Source organism: Athalia rosae, chromosome 4 (genome assembly GCF_917208135.1).
Source record: "Athalia rosae chromosome 4, iyAthRosa1.1, whole genome shotgun sequence".
Classification (NCBI taxonomy): Eukaryota; Metazoa; Arthropoda; class Insecta; order Hymenoptera; family Athaliidae; genus Athalia; species Athalia rosae.
Window position 1 is genome coordinate 6,561,230 of NC_064029.1, and position 16,279 is coordinate 6,577,508.

Sequence of the window (16,279 nt, forward strand, 5' to 3'; positions counted from 1 at the left end):
ATATATCACGAACTTTTAATATTCAGCCGTGAGAGATGGTTTTCGGTGTATACCGCCGATCGCGTTTCGCCGCGATACGCGGATGTGTACGAAGAGGATCGAAAGAACGACGATGATAAAAAATGAAAAACTAAATTATTATGGAAGAAGCGCGGTATAAATTTCCGCTACACGATCGAACGCAGTCCGAGAGGCACCGCAAAGTTCTGTAATCATGCGCATTGAGTAATCTTGAAATATCACGTTGCAAAGTTGCATGGAAACGGACACGATATCCTGGCGCAAATAGACGAGTTAAGTGTAAGGAGTTACTGGTTCTAGTAAAACGGTGGTCCTTGTACCTGCTGGTCAAGGTAAAAACTTTGAAAAATCAACACCGAGTAAGAAGCTCGTTCAACGAGGCCAGATTAATATACACGAGAAAGAAAACGCGTTGTTGGTTCAATCCGTACAACGTAGCGAGGGGTAGAAATATCGCTCATGAGGACAACTCCGCGATTCTCCACCTGCGGCTAATCCCGCAGGATTTTTGCCGAAAATTCGTTTCCACCGGTTTATCGTGTCCTTTTCGAAAAATGTTGCTCACGCTTCGATTCCATCGAACGATGTTAGAGTCTTACGTCGCTCGGTGGACATTTCGCTACACCGATATCCTTCCGTTCTTATATATTTGTTATTTTTATTTTTTTCTGCAAAAACTAGTCGATTTTTATTCCCATCTCGAGACCGTCGAGTCTGTAATAATCTATAACTCTATACGAGAAACTTGTCGTTAATTTCTCGGCGTCACGGTATAACTTTATTAAAAGGAATTCTCCGATGATATTTATAAGCTAGAGACACTAGTGAAGCGGACGTGCGTCGATTAAAAATCATGTCCTTACGATCATCACCACCGCGATCATCCTCTTCATTATTCGGTTAGTGCTTCTTCTTCGTTTTTTTTTTTTTTTTTTTTTTTTTTTTTATTTCATTTTATCTCGAGGTTGCACTAACGGTTCCCGAAGCGAGCGGATCCTGAGAACTTGCATTTCTTGCGACTCGCGAACATCTGAAACACTCCCCAACGCGCTCGCTCGAACGCGTCGTACCCAATTTATTGTTCGCCCTCGCGCAACACTTCGAGTTCTCGCTACTCCCACGTACGTATTATACCGCGTTACAACGTAACACCGACGTGTTACACACACAAATGGATGTGCACCTTGGCCGAAGGGACGCCGATATATTAGTTATGCTGGGGGCAACCTAGCGTACCGCTTCTAAGAGGCGAGACGCGAGTTAAAAGCGGACTCTCCGTCGCGGTAACCCTTCTTCCTTTAGCCGCAAAACGCAACTTATAAAACGTACAAGGTACGATGTAGGTAATACACCTAGGCTCGTACCTTACGTGTATACCTACACAACGCGGGACGCGAGGCGTGGCCGAGAAGACCTCGGGTCCTTACCTTGCGTCCCTCTGTGCTTTCCAGTTGCAACGAGCGGCTGTCGGATGGGGACTTTGCGACGATGACGCGCTGGCGTCTCGTCCGCTCCCTTCCGATATTTCAACAGCCTCCCTTATCACAGGGTGACGATATCGCGGAAAATTTCGCAAAGTCCTCGGCAATGAATCATCGACCTTCCGCATGGGGACATCGAGATTCGAGCCCAGTTTCGACGTTTCTCGAGGGTGACCGAAGGAAGGCGCGCGATCGTTACCGGGGCCAAGTTCAAGGTCGTACAGACGTTGCGGTACCGATCGGCAATTTCGAAGTAACAACTGGTCCTCTTCCTGTACTCCGTACAAGGAGGAAAGTGTTCAATCCCCCCCCCCCCCCGTTGAAAAAGGAAAATACGCGGTATCGGCAGCTGCATAAGACGCACTTAACTTTTTTTTTTCAGCCAACTTTTTTTCCCCTTATCAACTATATCGCACGTAATCTCGTGTGTACGACGGAACCGGAGAGAACGATCGGCCAAGTCCCGTTACATATGAAAGGATATCGCGAGCGACCGCGACGCCTCCGGCGAATATCCGCGGATTGAAATCGATCGATTAATATAGATCGACGTCCGCGATGTTTCGTAATAGCACCTGACCAAAGAACATCGTAGGAACGGGCGAGCCGAGCCCCCTTCGAATTAAGCGACACTCCGCGGAGTCGGTGTATTCCGCGTTAATGGAATAACCGAGATCTTTGCACTTTTTAAACGATGCATGGAAAATTAATCGAATGACTTGCGCGATCCTCGACGATTTTACGAACGTCCGTACTGTATCCGAACGAAAAATTTTCAACGATCGATCAAAAAAGTTTAAGCTCGTGACAATTAAACGGTTAAAATAACTAGAGAATTTAGACGGGAACCGCGGTGATAGGATACAAACAAGATTCGACGACACGAGGCTCGAGCTGAGGCCAATACACCTGGCGAATTCGCTTCACCAATTTTTTCGCTAACCTCCGGTTAAAAAGCGTCCATTTTTATCGCTACATCACCTGCACCGAGGCGATCGTGACTTTGAGAATTTTTAGTATAAATTTTCGGGGTTTGTGTCGTACCGTGCACATCTATATGAAGTGTGTACAGGATACTCGTCTCCGTCGAATCAACGTTTGAAAAAGCGAAAAAGGAAACGAGTTTCGCTCATTCCATCGCTACGTAATTTTTGCCCCTAGCAAAGGCGTGACATTTTGCCGAGACATCGAACAGGGGAACCTATGACCTTACGCCGATCGAATCGATCATTCGTCAACGCGGAAACTACCGACCGCAAACCTCTTCGAACGCGTAGGAACGTACAGCACAGAAATTCTGAAGCGCTTTTTGCTACGCTCATCGTATCGAAGCAGTTTTATATCTATACACGAGTTTACTCTTGTATCTTTTATGGGTCCGGTAGTTGTACATTATCTCACCCCCTTCAGGAATTGCGTAACGGCTCGATACCGCGAGATTTGTTACGAGTTATCCCGCAACTGCACCCCGTGGGAGATGAATTTTACACTTCCTGTTCCACGCTACCATTCCTCGTCGACGACGCGCGGAAAACTTTAACTTTTCGACGAAAAATTTGAGTACCACGTGTGCCAAAAAGAATAAAAAGTGTACGCTCTAGTTTCGCTCAATTGTCGGTGGAAAATTTTCCGGAGGCTAAATTTCCTCCGGCATTTTGTGATTTACGAGAAAAAACAACGTTGTTGGAGAATTTCGCAGCGAAGAGGTCGAAGAAGAGTTTCTCGAGGTGGTGGGGGTCGGATGAGTTTGAGGAATCTCACAATTTCTATATTCCCAGGAATCATCGAACGTACGACAAATGAGACGTATCGATTCTACCGGCTCGGAAATTTCAATCATCGCGATATAATAAATTCACGTACCTACTCGGTGTTCGCCGAGCGTGTATGGAAGTTCGTTGATAATAAAACGAAATTAGTTGCGAGGTGGTGGTAGCACGTAGGCGTTACGCTCGACTGACCCGATCCGCGGGAGCAAACTATACACGCACGAGTACGAGTGTTCGTTACGAGGGGGGCTACCGATATCCGCCTACACCTGAACTACGGCGTGCATTTCAACGCGTGCGTGTAAGAAAAATAAACGAAACAAATGTGAATTTCATCATAGGGTAAATCATTTCAAGTTCAGTAAGACGGGTTCGCGCGTACGTGTCGCCTTTTTTTTCCCCCCCGATAAAACCATCCTGTATTTGACCAACGCGTATAATGGCAAATTGGACAATTTTCTGTACCGGTGAAAGCTCGGAGTTAAGCTCACGGAATCTCACGCACTTCGTGCGTTTAGAAGGAAGTGAGGAATTCCGATCGATCCACGGTCAGACGTGGAGTTTGAGAAACTGGCTCGGCTTTGTGGGCGTCGCCTTAAAAGGCTTCGATTGTGAATAGTTTGTCTCGCGTCGCCGCCACTTTGACGTATACCTTTTGCATAGTTGCGTTCGGTTCGTTAAATGGGTGAAAAAATTGTTACAGTGAGTCAGTAGACAGGACGTCGCATAGCGAACCCACCGGTTATAATTTCTCTACGGATAGATATATATATGTATACCGACGAGTAGGCAGACAATAGAAAATATTAAAGAACCGACAAATTTATGCAGAAAATTACTCCTCAGTGATTGTTTTCTTATGGCGTTAACTGCGGCCGTACAATTCTGGTGATGAATGTCTACGATAATGTTGAGACGCGAGCAATACGTATATATATATATACATATACAAATAATACGAATACACGTACACGGATAATTCACCTCGAAAGGGAGGCGTGTACCGAGATGAAAGTGAGCAAGAACGGATGACGCGACGTTCCTTGAAACTTCCAACGTCTCCATCGTTAAAGTGTCACAACTCCGTTGAAGGGAGTTTATCGTAACACTCGCTCCTCTTCAAACTCGAAATGAATCGTTGAATGAATTTTTCAATTTCATTGCTCAAATTACATGGATTATAACGACGTTGTTTTTACCGCGAAACGAACAAAAAAAAAGAAAAAAAAAAGTAGCGCAAGTCCCGGATGATGTTCTTCGGACGACGAGGGGTCCGAAGAGGATCATCGCGAAACGGTCGAGAAGCTAGAGTGGAGGCCTCCGCGCGGCGGGTTATCCTACGCGGCTAGAAGACGCCTTGCCAATTTTCTTACTTCAAGCCTGGGAACGGGGGGGCAACAAGTTTCCTCTACCAGCTGGCAAAAGATTCATAGATTCGAAGCGGTTTTGCGTTTCCCGCTGTCCCGGTACACGCTCCCTACTTTATACCGCTTATGCTTTTAACCGAGAACATTTCAATTTCGCGCAACGCCCCGCGTCGACCGACGACCTTTTTAGATATAGACTGACGGACGGACGGACGGACGGACGGACGGACGACAGCGGCAGTTTTTCCACCGTGGAGATATAATGCGGCAACAAAGTATAACAACGCTATATAATCCACCAGGATGTCATTACTCATGATCAACCTGCGATAACTGCTGCTGCTGCTGCTGCCGCCGCTCTGATGTATGTAACAGAATATCGTATTATCAACTATATATTGTACCGTGTTTACTTGCCCGATAAAATATCGAGTCCGTGTTAACAGAACGAGACAATTATCGTTCGTTGTTGTATGATATAGAAAAGAAGAAAAGAAAAAAAACAACCACGTATCGCCTAGCGACGAGAAAGAAAAAAAACCAAAAAATTGCCGCGAAGAAAAATTTTGAAGAAAGATAAAGGTAATCTATCAATGGCATAGTTAGTTCCTTTCCTTCGGGCTCTGTTACAAAGACAACGAGAGCGAAGGTCTCGCAAGTTCTGAAACAAATCTAACTCGGCTGCCCCAAGGTAAAGGCAATAAGGATTTTATAACACGTAATAAAAAGCCCCATTAGATGATCCAGGTCCTGGATCCAGTCTACGGTAGAGACGAACGGAGGAGGGACCCTCGTTTCTCACGTAACAACCCATGGACGATTTCTTGTTTTATGGCAAGTAGTAGAAACACCTGCCCCAACCGCATTTGTGACTTTTGCCATTATTTCAATACCCTCTGCGAACGTGGCGTTGCGCGATATTCTTCGTTTCAGCTTTCCCTTTTTATTTATTTATTTATTTTTTTATTATTATTAATTTTTTTACGACAATTTTTTCTACCACCCCAACGGCTATCGCGCTTAGTTTAAACGACGGCAACCTTTTTAACTCCGTATTACCTTAAGCCAACGAGGATCGGATAATACCAAGGACTGCGCCATGAATAAAATCCACGTGCATTGTGATACCTTATTTTCTCAGCTTTTCAAAGGAAACGAGTTAAGGACTACGGTCAGTGATTAACAACGACTGTAAAGCAATTATTTCCAACCGGATTCTGTGTATAAATTATACATTTTTTCTTTCTATTGGATTATCATTTTTGTTTTTTTCTTTCTATTACTGATTTTCCATAGCTCGCTTTTGAGAGTAGCTCTGGCTTGTACAGGGATATAATTAACAACGAGTTCACAGGGAATTAATTAAGACCTCATAACGTAGTACCTACCCGGATAAAGAAAAAAACAAACTATAAGCAACATCTCAGATGTATAATAAACGAAAACAAGCTAGCACCTAAATCAATTCGCATTCCGCGAAATTTTTCATTCTCGAAACAAACGTGCTCGAATGTACAATTAAACGAGGTAAAAAAGAAGAGAAAAAAGAAAAAAAAAATGAAAAAAACAATGTACACGTATAATTACTTACGATCTAGAGGTAGAGCGTACCGACGCGTCGTGGCGCCATGACTGTTACGGCCAAGCGGGGGCCGCACTTCGTCGGTTGTAAAGCTGGGGCAGTCGTCGGGGGCGTTTCCGGTCCGGAACATCCACCATTTCCTCCGCGTAATTCCCAGACAAGATTTGTTAAGGATCGAGGTCTGCTGAGCCGTCTGGATCTGGGGAGAGAGAATCGATGAAAGGAACGTCGAACGAGACACACAGCGAGAGAACGAGATCCCCCTTCGAAGGACATCATCGGAGCGTCGAGGAGACTCACCTTTTTTCCGGAAGTTTGGCTCCGGCCCCAGAGTCACCGGACGTTCGCCCCCCGGAATGACTCGAGTCCAAAGTGCCGTCGAGTTCCATGGCCTGTTGAAGGTTGGTCAGACTTTTATAACGGATGTTAAAAAGCGGAGATCCCCCTTTGTAGCCCGGCGGTGTTTCCTTCAGTGGCGAGGCGCTCTTCTGCCGCATCAACGGACGCCCTCTTTGAGTACCACTGTTTTTAACGTAAAGCTTGGCCAGGGGCGGTTTCTCCACCTTGGGCATCGGCGTTTCTTTCACCGCGCGTCTCGTACGTTTTTCAGCTTGTATTTTCTTGGTGGGTATCGTTTCTATCGGCGGTGGTTCGGGTCTGTCGTCCAAAATCGACGCTACGCTAACGGTGACGGGAGTCAACGGCGGGCTATTGCTACTCGCGCTCTCGTACGGCGAACGTACGCTTTTCGGCAGCGGAGCGAAACCGCGAACGTAATCGTATATCTGGTCTATCTCGTCGTAGTCCTCCGTGTAAGAAGGTGGCACCCTGTTCTCGTCCCGGTAACCGTGTCCGTGACTGCTGTGGCTCGTCTGATGATGATGGTGATGGTGGTGGTGGTGGTGGTGATGCTTCTGCTGATGATTGGCGCTGTCGGAGCTCGCGGATCTACGCAGAAATCCGCCGGTCCTCGGCAGTCTGGGTTTTCCTTCGCCCAAACGACCGTCGAGCACGTGGGCCCGATCGGCCACATCGGCGACGAGACGCGAGCCGCGTTCCACCAGACGGGTGAATTCCGTCATGGAACGCAGGAGGTCCTCGTTCCTGGCCTTGACGAGTTTCAGGGGTGCCGCGAGCGGTAGCGCGACCGCGGCTCCGTCCCTCTGGAGCGGCAGAGCGAAGACGTGCTCCTCTTCGAACGTCGAGAGCAATCGCAGCTCCGGGAGAAAATGTGAGGAGGACTTCAACCCCCTAGGCGGCTGTCCGTGGACCAGCCGCACCGTGAGCGGCAATCTTTTGCTGAGAAGGGCCCTGGCCGTGTGGACGCCGCTGATGTTGTCCTCCCTGGCCAGAGCGCTGAAACGACCCCGCTGTTCGATTCCCAGTAAAACGCTGTCACCGCGACAGTCGACGCATCGGAGAAACCTGCCTCTTCCTTGGATGGTCACCTCGCCGGCCACTGTGATCGTCTCACCGGCTGCCAACGTTCGCGAACTCTCCGGTATCACCATACCGCCGTCGTCGACCTTGCAGGCGATTCCTCTTACGGTTTCCCTCACCAGCGCCCCTTCCTCGGGGCATCTCCTCGACAATTCGCTGACCGACTCGATCCCCCGTACGGCCCTACCCTCCTCGCTCAATATCTCGAAGTAGCCGCTGTAAGAATCGGGTATAGCTAGTTTCGGTCCTACGCCGACCACCCTTCGACCCTCCTTTATCTTCACAGCCTGAGCGACGATTTTTCGTCGTCTTCCGGCGGACGCCAGAAGCGCGGTACTCTGAAGACTCGGCGCCGGCAGAGTGGGTACCCCCAAACCTCCGTACTGACCCTTTGTGATTTTCACGACCGCCGGTAGTCTGTGCTTCGTGACGAAATCACGAAGATATGCAGCTTCCTCCGCCCATCGCGCCGCTGCCACCACGATCTGTCCGTCGGTCGCTGCCATCCCCTAATCGGTGGATGGTGCCCTTTACGCTACTGCACCTTCTGTACCGGGCACGTTCTCCTATGCCCCATCTGTAAACCAGTTGGTGAAAAAGAAAACGAGACTTTAGCATCGAGATCGTTACGAATCGCTGAAAATTTGAGAACGTTATTCGCTAACACTTGTGATCTATAGGTGGAAATTTTTCACGAGTCTAGGGTAGGACGGGTCGGAGACTGGAGATAGTTTGCGGTCAGCGGCGAGAGATAAGACCCTGGTGACCAATGACCCAGGGCGTCGTGACAGGCGCGCCTCTAGGAAGTCGTTCGGGTTCTATCTGAGCCGGGTCTACGAACACGCCGTAGCTCGGAACACCGCGGTAACAACGGCGCGTCGTTGCACCGTTCCTTGTTTATTTATGCGCCTTCGTATACGGTACTTCAACGCTGCAAATTGTCCCCGCATGGACGGCCGTGCACTCCTTCTACCGCGGAGAGGCTCACCTCTCGTCCGGCAATTTCTCCCACGCGATTTCACCGCCTCGCAATCGGAGTAGCTATACCTACGAGCTGCGAGGGTGCGATTCGCGATATCGGAACGCGGACTGTACACTCTTCGCTAAATTTCGTACACATGGGTGACGGTGTTCGCTCACGATTGAAAATAAATGTGACGTTGCAAAAGTGACATGTAACTTTAGGAGACCGACGGGTTGACAGAGCTGATTTCGAGTATATTCGTTTGATACAGTTACTCGGAAAGGTCAAACGTCCTTTCCAACTTGAACTTTAACACCTGTTCCCGGTGAAGCGAATGTCCTTTTTTTTTTTTTTTTTTCCTCGTCGTCTCCAGGTAACACAATGAGTTGTAACAAATTTTGCAACGCCTGATATACATAATTCTGCGGAAAAAAAAAAATCGCTGAGGTAAGATTCGAGAGGGAAACAAAATCTGTTCGACGATACCTGGAACAAGGTGGGCTTCGCCCGTTGGAAATTAATTCGACGGAATGTTCGATTGCTCGTGAGCTGGATCTCGCGTGAAAATACATCAGCAGCGCGAGGTATGATACATGTAACGATTGTATAACAAGATTTGTTCCAAATTACGTAAGTTTCTAAGAGGCAAAGATGAATGATCGAAGATATGGTGAAAATTTTACTGGCGGTGATTTTTTTTCATCGTCATTTGGAACACTCCCCGATGCAACGGGGCGTAATTATTCATCGGTTTCCTATCACAGGCTCTGGCAATTGAACCGTTTCACCCTATTAGCCGTTTAAAACCATAAAAGGGAGACGCGGCGAGTCTCCGTCGAACCGGGCGAGGCGTAAACTTTCACGTCTTCGGGGCAACCCCGTTTTATCGAAACAACAAACCTATGCGATGATCGTAGATCGAGTGAGTGTTTGAAAAAACTTGGAAGAAAAAAACGAAACCAAAAACAATTCGTAACATGATTTCGGATCATGCGAGATCGGGCCAACAAACTAGTGGAAAACAATTATTGCGATATTACGTCAACCTGCGGCAAGAGCAACAACGCCGTTTCTAGTACTCACGTCGGCGTCGTGCAGGTTCGCTAATAACCGCTTGTGTTGGTCCGGACCATCGCGCGCCACGGAGAAAGGTTTTGCACACTATACATTACGTAACCGCCAACTGCGGCAGAGTCGCCTCGGCGAAGTGTAGTATACACAAACCCGCTAAGAAATTGCCGAAGAACATCCAGAGGTGCCGGGGAGTACCTGGAGCTCCGCGATAACCGCGACGACACAACATTTCTACAGCGATATATGTTACAACGTACATACATACATATATACGTATGTATAGAAATATATATATATTTGTACATAGAGTGGTACGTATATATACTGTACACGTATATATAGGTAAAACTTTGCAACGAGGGATGCCGTGACGCGGTACCCAACTGCGGCAGAAAGTGCAACAGGACGACGAATAAACTCGGTAGCTCATTGGCGAACTCTTCTTCCCGTTCGTACGCCGGCAGGATACGAAGGCACCTTATTTATTGTTAGTTTGTTGAAGCGAAGTAATTCCGCTTTGACTGTAGCAGGTTTCACTCGGTTACATATTATATTATACATATACGTATACCGTGGCAACCGCCGGTGTCGAGTCGGTTTATAAGCGAACGTCTTTCGCGTACGGCTCAATAAATCTAAACCCGTTGCACCAATTAGAAAATCTTGACCCGGCGCATAGGCATATATACCTGATGAGATCTGCTGCTCCCACCGTATAACGCGCGCGCGTTACGAGGTGATATGTCGGTCGGTGCGGGGGGTTGCGACGCTGCCGGAGAGGAAGGATTTCGCGGTAGTAATTGGACGTGGTCACGTGATACAGGCGCTGACCGGTGGCTCATGGGGTTTACCGAGGATATAACTCGTAATTAAGTTTAGGCCGGAAGTTATACGGCAGACTATAGTAAGTCCACCGTACGAGACACAACGGACAAACGTCCATTTCACCTCATCATCCTCAGCGGCGACGACCCTTAACTCGAGCAGAAGGTGCATCGAATTTTTTTCCCCTCAATTCGCCTTTTTTTTCCTTCCTTCTTCGACTATTTTTAATCTTTTTCCTTCATTTTTTTTTGTTGTTGTTGTTTTTTTTTTCCTGTTTTTTCTGTTTTTTTTTTTATCTCGGTAATAACTTCCTCGTGGACGATGAAAAACTGCCGCATCCATCATCCGACCCGAGAGCAGGAGTTCTCATCAGAGGATTCTCTATATACCTGCAAAACTCGTCTATACGAGAGTCGAGTTAACTTATACCTAGAAAACCGCAAGACCAGATCGTCTTCAGGTTCATCAAATAAAACAAAAGTGACTCGAGAGATCCCTAAGCTGCTTAATTCCATTACCCGATCATTCCTCAGGATTCACTTCGAGTTACACGCGGTACACACGTATACATATATAAGCGCGCGCGCGGTACACACGTACGTACGTACGTATACGTATACGTACGTACAACATCACGACGTTGCGCGAGGGCCGGATGCTGGAGATGGACCGGGTCATTGAGCGTCGCTTTTCAAGCTAGGAGAACAAATTAATATTAAATTGAATTATAATGACGGTGTTTACCGAGGAAATCTAGACTGCGAGGGAGACCCGGACAGCTGTCTTAAGTTCTTGGGCCCACTGCCGTAAAAGTTATAACGTTCTTATAACGTTTACGTAACCGTTCGTGATTCGTTTGCGCGCGGATATACGTACGTAACGGCCGAAACCGCCGCAAAATTTTTCGATCGAAAATCAGCTTCGGACGCACGCGGCGAGCGAGCAATCGGACGAGTATACATAGAGGTGCCCGTTGTGACGACGACGTTTTAAAATGTAAAAATTGTAGATGGAAACGTTAAAAAGTCACTCGAAAGCATCGTTCGCGCTGCTCGTGCCTCGACTACACATTATCCTCACGCCATCGAGCGCGAGTTGCATGGGCAGTTTTAAACTGCGGGACAAACGCGGGCGGGCGCGCGCCTCTACTTTCGATTGGAACACGGTCGAGGAGAGGCCTAGCAATTTGGCCGTTATCCAGAAGGATATCGCGAAGCGAACGACAAAGTTTTGGAATATTCGCGCGACATTCGCTCCTCGCGAGGAGAGAAGAAGAAGGAGGAGGAAAAAAAGAATGAAAGATAGACACTCGCATCTGTATCGCAAGTATTCAGTTGAAATACAAAGGTCGCGCGTTGCAACGGTAATCTACATAATCAGAATCACAAACTGTGCTGCACGTCGCGCGCGCGACTAGAGAAAATAAACGCGTGCGGTATAAAATAATACATATATGCAAAAGGTGAGTGAGTTGAGTAACACGACGCGTCGTCGCAGGATACGTGACTATTCAGATTGCACAAACCTGAATATATATATATATATATACACATGTAAGTACGTACCTACGTCGCGCGTATTATACGTACACGAATAGGTCTACCTTAGAGCTGCCACATCGGGGCGAGATGAAAAGTAAAGTTTCAACCGCAAAAGGTCGTTGATTCTGATCTCGAGTCTGAAATCATGACTGCCGGGAGCGCAGCGTCGATCAATTAGAACGACCGAAGGTAGGATCTCGCGTTAAACAATTATCGGCCATTAAAACGCGACGTGAAAAAAAAAAAAAGAAAAAAGAAACGAGATAGAAAAAAGGTTCGACGTTACACGGTAAGTTCGAGCCCGGTGGTCAACGCACTTTGCCCCACCTATCTCCGGGCATTTTGCATTTCCGGAGACGGATATCAGGACGACAACCGGCGAACGGTGAACGAGGATTAGATAGCGCAATTATCAGCGAAGAACTTGGAGGGCTCAATGTGTGTAATCTGAATAATTATTCTCGGTCGATGACTAATAACGCGTACGTTCTCCACATCTGGCGGTACTAATTTTTTCCCAGCAGAGAGAGATGATTGGTCTTCCGAACGTACCGTACGTACGTACGTAGACGTATAGACGTAATCCAGATTCGCTTCCATCGACTTATCAATTCGAAACTCCGCTTTCGTTCCGTGCGAGTAAAAACGAAACAACATTATCGTAAAAAACAAACACGCCGGTGAAACTTGTAATTTGGGTTGCAAGGATAGCCCATGGCATTGTAGTTTTACTTTCCTGGCCGATATAGGTGAGCGAAGTATAGTTACATTATATACGTGTACCTAACCCGAAGGCGATGGAAATGTAAATGACAGCTGCGATCGACTTTCGTAACGAAATCATGCGCCCAAAAGTTTCACCGGTACGTTATAACGTGTCCCGACATGGCGTACACAGCAATGACCGTTTTCAAACGGACGCGTTACGTGCGACATAGAAATGCTCGGAAACGGCGCGATAATATGTTGTTCCCGTTTTTTATTTCTTATGATTTCGTGAGGTCGATTATAATACCGTAGAAAATGAAAGAGAGATGCACGAGCCCGGAGGGTTTTTGCGGTGGGTTAATTAAGTAAATCTAATTAGTGACTTTTCTGAACGCTTCGTTGACTGCACACCTCTGCGGTACGGCGTGTTGTGTTGTCTATATATATATATATATATATATATTTGCGGGTAAAAATGTCCTTCCCCGCAGTGTCGAAAGACAATCGTCATCAGACCCGACCGTCTCGATGTTACCTCGTAACGCCGCCGTCCGACTAATTCAGAGAAAAGTCATTAAGAGAGAAAATTAATCACGCGGTTTTCAGTCGACGGCGGTTTTCTCCATTTCTCAGCCATTTTACAATTCACAAACGATTCGGAGCTGGAACCGCGTGCCCAAGTTACGTGGAAAAATGAAAAAAAATAAAATAAAATAAAATAAAAAGAAAGGCAAAATCTTTCGAAAAATGAAGCGAGTTGTAATTATAAGTTTGAAAAATATCGTGACACACATAGCATTAAACGTGGGTCGTTAAAAGGACGAAGGGAAAAAGAGGATCGCGTGGCGACGTTCGGCGTTTAATACACGCGTGATGATGATGATGACCTTGCGGTGTAATACCTCTTCGCATGTAATCCACTACCGTGGCTGAATCGGAGTCGGTGCACAGAGGTGGAGGAGGGTATACGTATAGGTGTGCGCGGTGGCGAGGTGGTGGTATTCTTCTAGTTCCTCGTTGTCGGAACGTTCACGCACCGCTGAAGACAACGAACCGCATCATATCCTCCTATATATTATATATATATATATATAATACGAGTTCGGTATCCAGTTCGTCATCGCCGGTTCATAACTCATCGATTTCATATGGTCAATCGATTAACCGTAGCTCAAGGAGCGTGACCCGGAGAAAGCTCGTAGTCAAAGAGCTGCTCTTCGCTCGTACCCCGAGAAGAAACCTCTTCGACGTTTCCCTAGGGAGTGTGTAGTCGGAGGATACGAAGAAATCGAGCTAACCGATTACCGATGCTCACTTAGCGGTACATCCTCGACTCCTCCGCGTCTCTTTCGCCCTCTGAAAACCTCCGCTTTGTGCACTTTTGGCCAACAACTCGCTTCGATTTCGCCGGCTTTAATTTGGTCTCCCAGTCTTTCCGCCGATCGAACGATAGGCAGGAGGGAGATGGAGGAGAAATAGAGGCGAATAGATAGGAGAGAGCATTTCGCTTTCAACTTCGTTTCGTAACAAAAGCCACAATCTCGACGAGAAGCTGGACCGCGAGGCGGTCACCGCAAAACAAAAAAAAATGGGAAAAAAGGAAAATGTGAAACAAAAAGAGGAGAGAAAAAAAAGAAGGAACGACCCGTGGCGAAGATCTGATCTCTTCCTGGCTTCGCCAGACTTCTTGAAATAACTGAGTCTCTCTAATCTACTTTATACCTCATAGTTCCAACTCCTATATACACCATCCACTCTTAAATTGTTCAAGCGCTGGAACAAGATCTGATAAATAGTACTGGTGACATTGCTCAGTTTACCGAATATTACGCGATATTAGTTACGATAGTTTTGTGCAACCTGCGTCGTTACGCTACTTATTTTAGTTTTATCAAAAAGGATCGTAATTATCTCGCGGAGCTATCGATCGCGATGACGTAACGAGGAATTCATTGCAAGGACATCGCGTGATCTCGTCGATATTCTTAGACGTCCTTTTTTTTTTTTTTTCTCTTCCTCGTCCGAATCCAACGATGGAAAAATTTCCGCGTCCACGGTTTTGCGAACGACTCCCGTTGAGCTAACGACCGTCGGCGTCAACCCTGCTAACCCAGTCAACGGTATCTCGCCCTGAAAATCTCAGTCGTGAAAACGTGATTCGACTCAGGGCGGAGCAAAAACTATAACGCTGCGTAAAGTTTAGTCCGTTCGTATACACGGAGTTGAGCAACCCGTACGAACCGAAGGATTATGTATTACGTAAAATACTAGGAGTCGTAAAAATCCTCACCTTTTCAGCGGTCACAGTTGACCATTAACCGGGGGACTCTCCGCTAAAAGTTTCTTCGTGATACGCGAACAATGCTACGAGAGAAACGATTAATTCCCATGGAAGGAACATCGCTGTTCTAGTTCGAAATTTGACGAAGAAACTTGATCGGAACGGTTGAATTTCTCGCGATCAATACGTGGCGGTCGATTACGCGTGAAAATATTCTCACTCGGTGTCCGCGCGTACTAAGGGGGTGTACAATAACGCGAGGCGTATAAACTACAAGATACCGAACAAGATTTAGCGAGGGAAAATATATATGTATATATATATCTGGACTGGTATAGAAGGCGGACGTGGAGCGTGAGGACTGCCAGGACTCTAGGACTGCCTAGCTGCTAGGCGGCGAGCCGAGCGCGGTGCAAGTTCCGTAGCCCAGGTTATATTTAGATTCAAGCTTCTTGTTTTATCTCTACCCACCGCGCCACGCCAGCCTCCAAGGTTGCAGAGACGTAGAGGATCGTTTTCTTGGGCCGATCTTCGCTCGCTTCCTCGATCGCCTGACCAATACCGGCCCCCAAGTCCCGGAGAACTGGCGTAACGACGTTCCACTTTTTTCCTTTTTCTCTACTCGTTCTATTTCTATCTTTTTTCACAACATGTGTACAGCCGTCGCTAGAAAATTGAGTGTACGTAATCTAGACCACTGTCATTATCGGCAATAAATTCGTTCTAATGGCGGTCCGAAAATTCGTAGCGCGATTTCGAGTATATACCTTCGCAAAGTTATCATCCGGATCACCGCAGATCCGTACTTCGATTGAGTTTTTTTCCACCGATCAAATTTTTTTTTTTTCCGTCGATCGTCAGATGAGAAAACATATCGGCTACCGCAACGGCTACTCCTTCGTTAGACGTACTCGAGTTGGCGAGGCCTAAGAGTAAATTTGCAACAAGAACGGGACGCGCTTTTCTCAACACGCCCAGCCCAGAAAACGATGTCCTCAGCACTTCCAGCCAAACTATAAGGTTTCCAGGGTCGCGACTTATACGAGCTGTTTTAGCGGGCTGCAGGGGGAGTGTGTGTTCGGCCTACAGTCGTTTGAAGAACGTGTCTCGGAACAAATCGATTATCCACGCACAACACGCACGTAGTTATAGGTACACGCGCGTACGGATAAAACTTCGTGTAATAAACTTAGCGCTACGTCGCACGAAGTGTTGAGTTTGTACGT

At 47.0% G+C, this 16,279-nt stretch overlaps 1 protein-coding gene across 2 annotated transcripts in view; it reads right to left on the reverse strand.

The window, feature by feature from the left end:
- LOC105692604 overlaps positions 1–16,279 on the reverse strand; it is an 89,123-nt gene that overhangs the window by 12,705 nt on the left and 60,139 nt on the right. The window contains exons 4-5 of one of the 2 annotated variants that reach the window (XM_048654207.1): positions 6,521–8,245; positions 6,230–6,419 (exon numbers count right to left, since the gene is read on the reverse strand). In XM_048654207.1, coding sequence (XP_048510164.1) covers positions 6,233–6,419; positions 6,521–8,166 — 1,833 coding nt within the window. In that variant the 5' untranslated portion in view covers positions 8,167–8,245 and the 3' untranslated portion in view covers positions 6,230–6,232. The remainder of the gene's footprint in view (positions 1–6,229; positions 6,420–6,520; positions 8,246–16,279) is intronic. The other variant, XM_012411911.3, reaches the window with a different exon arrangement.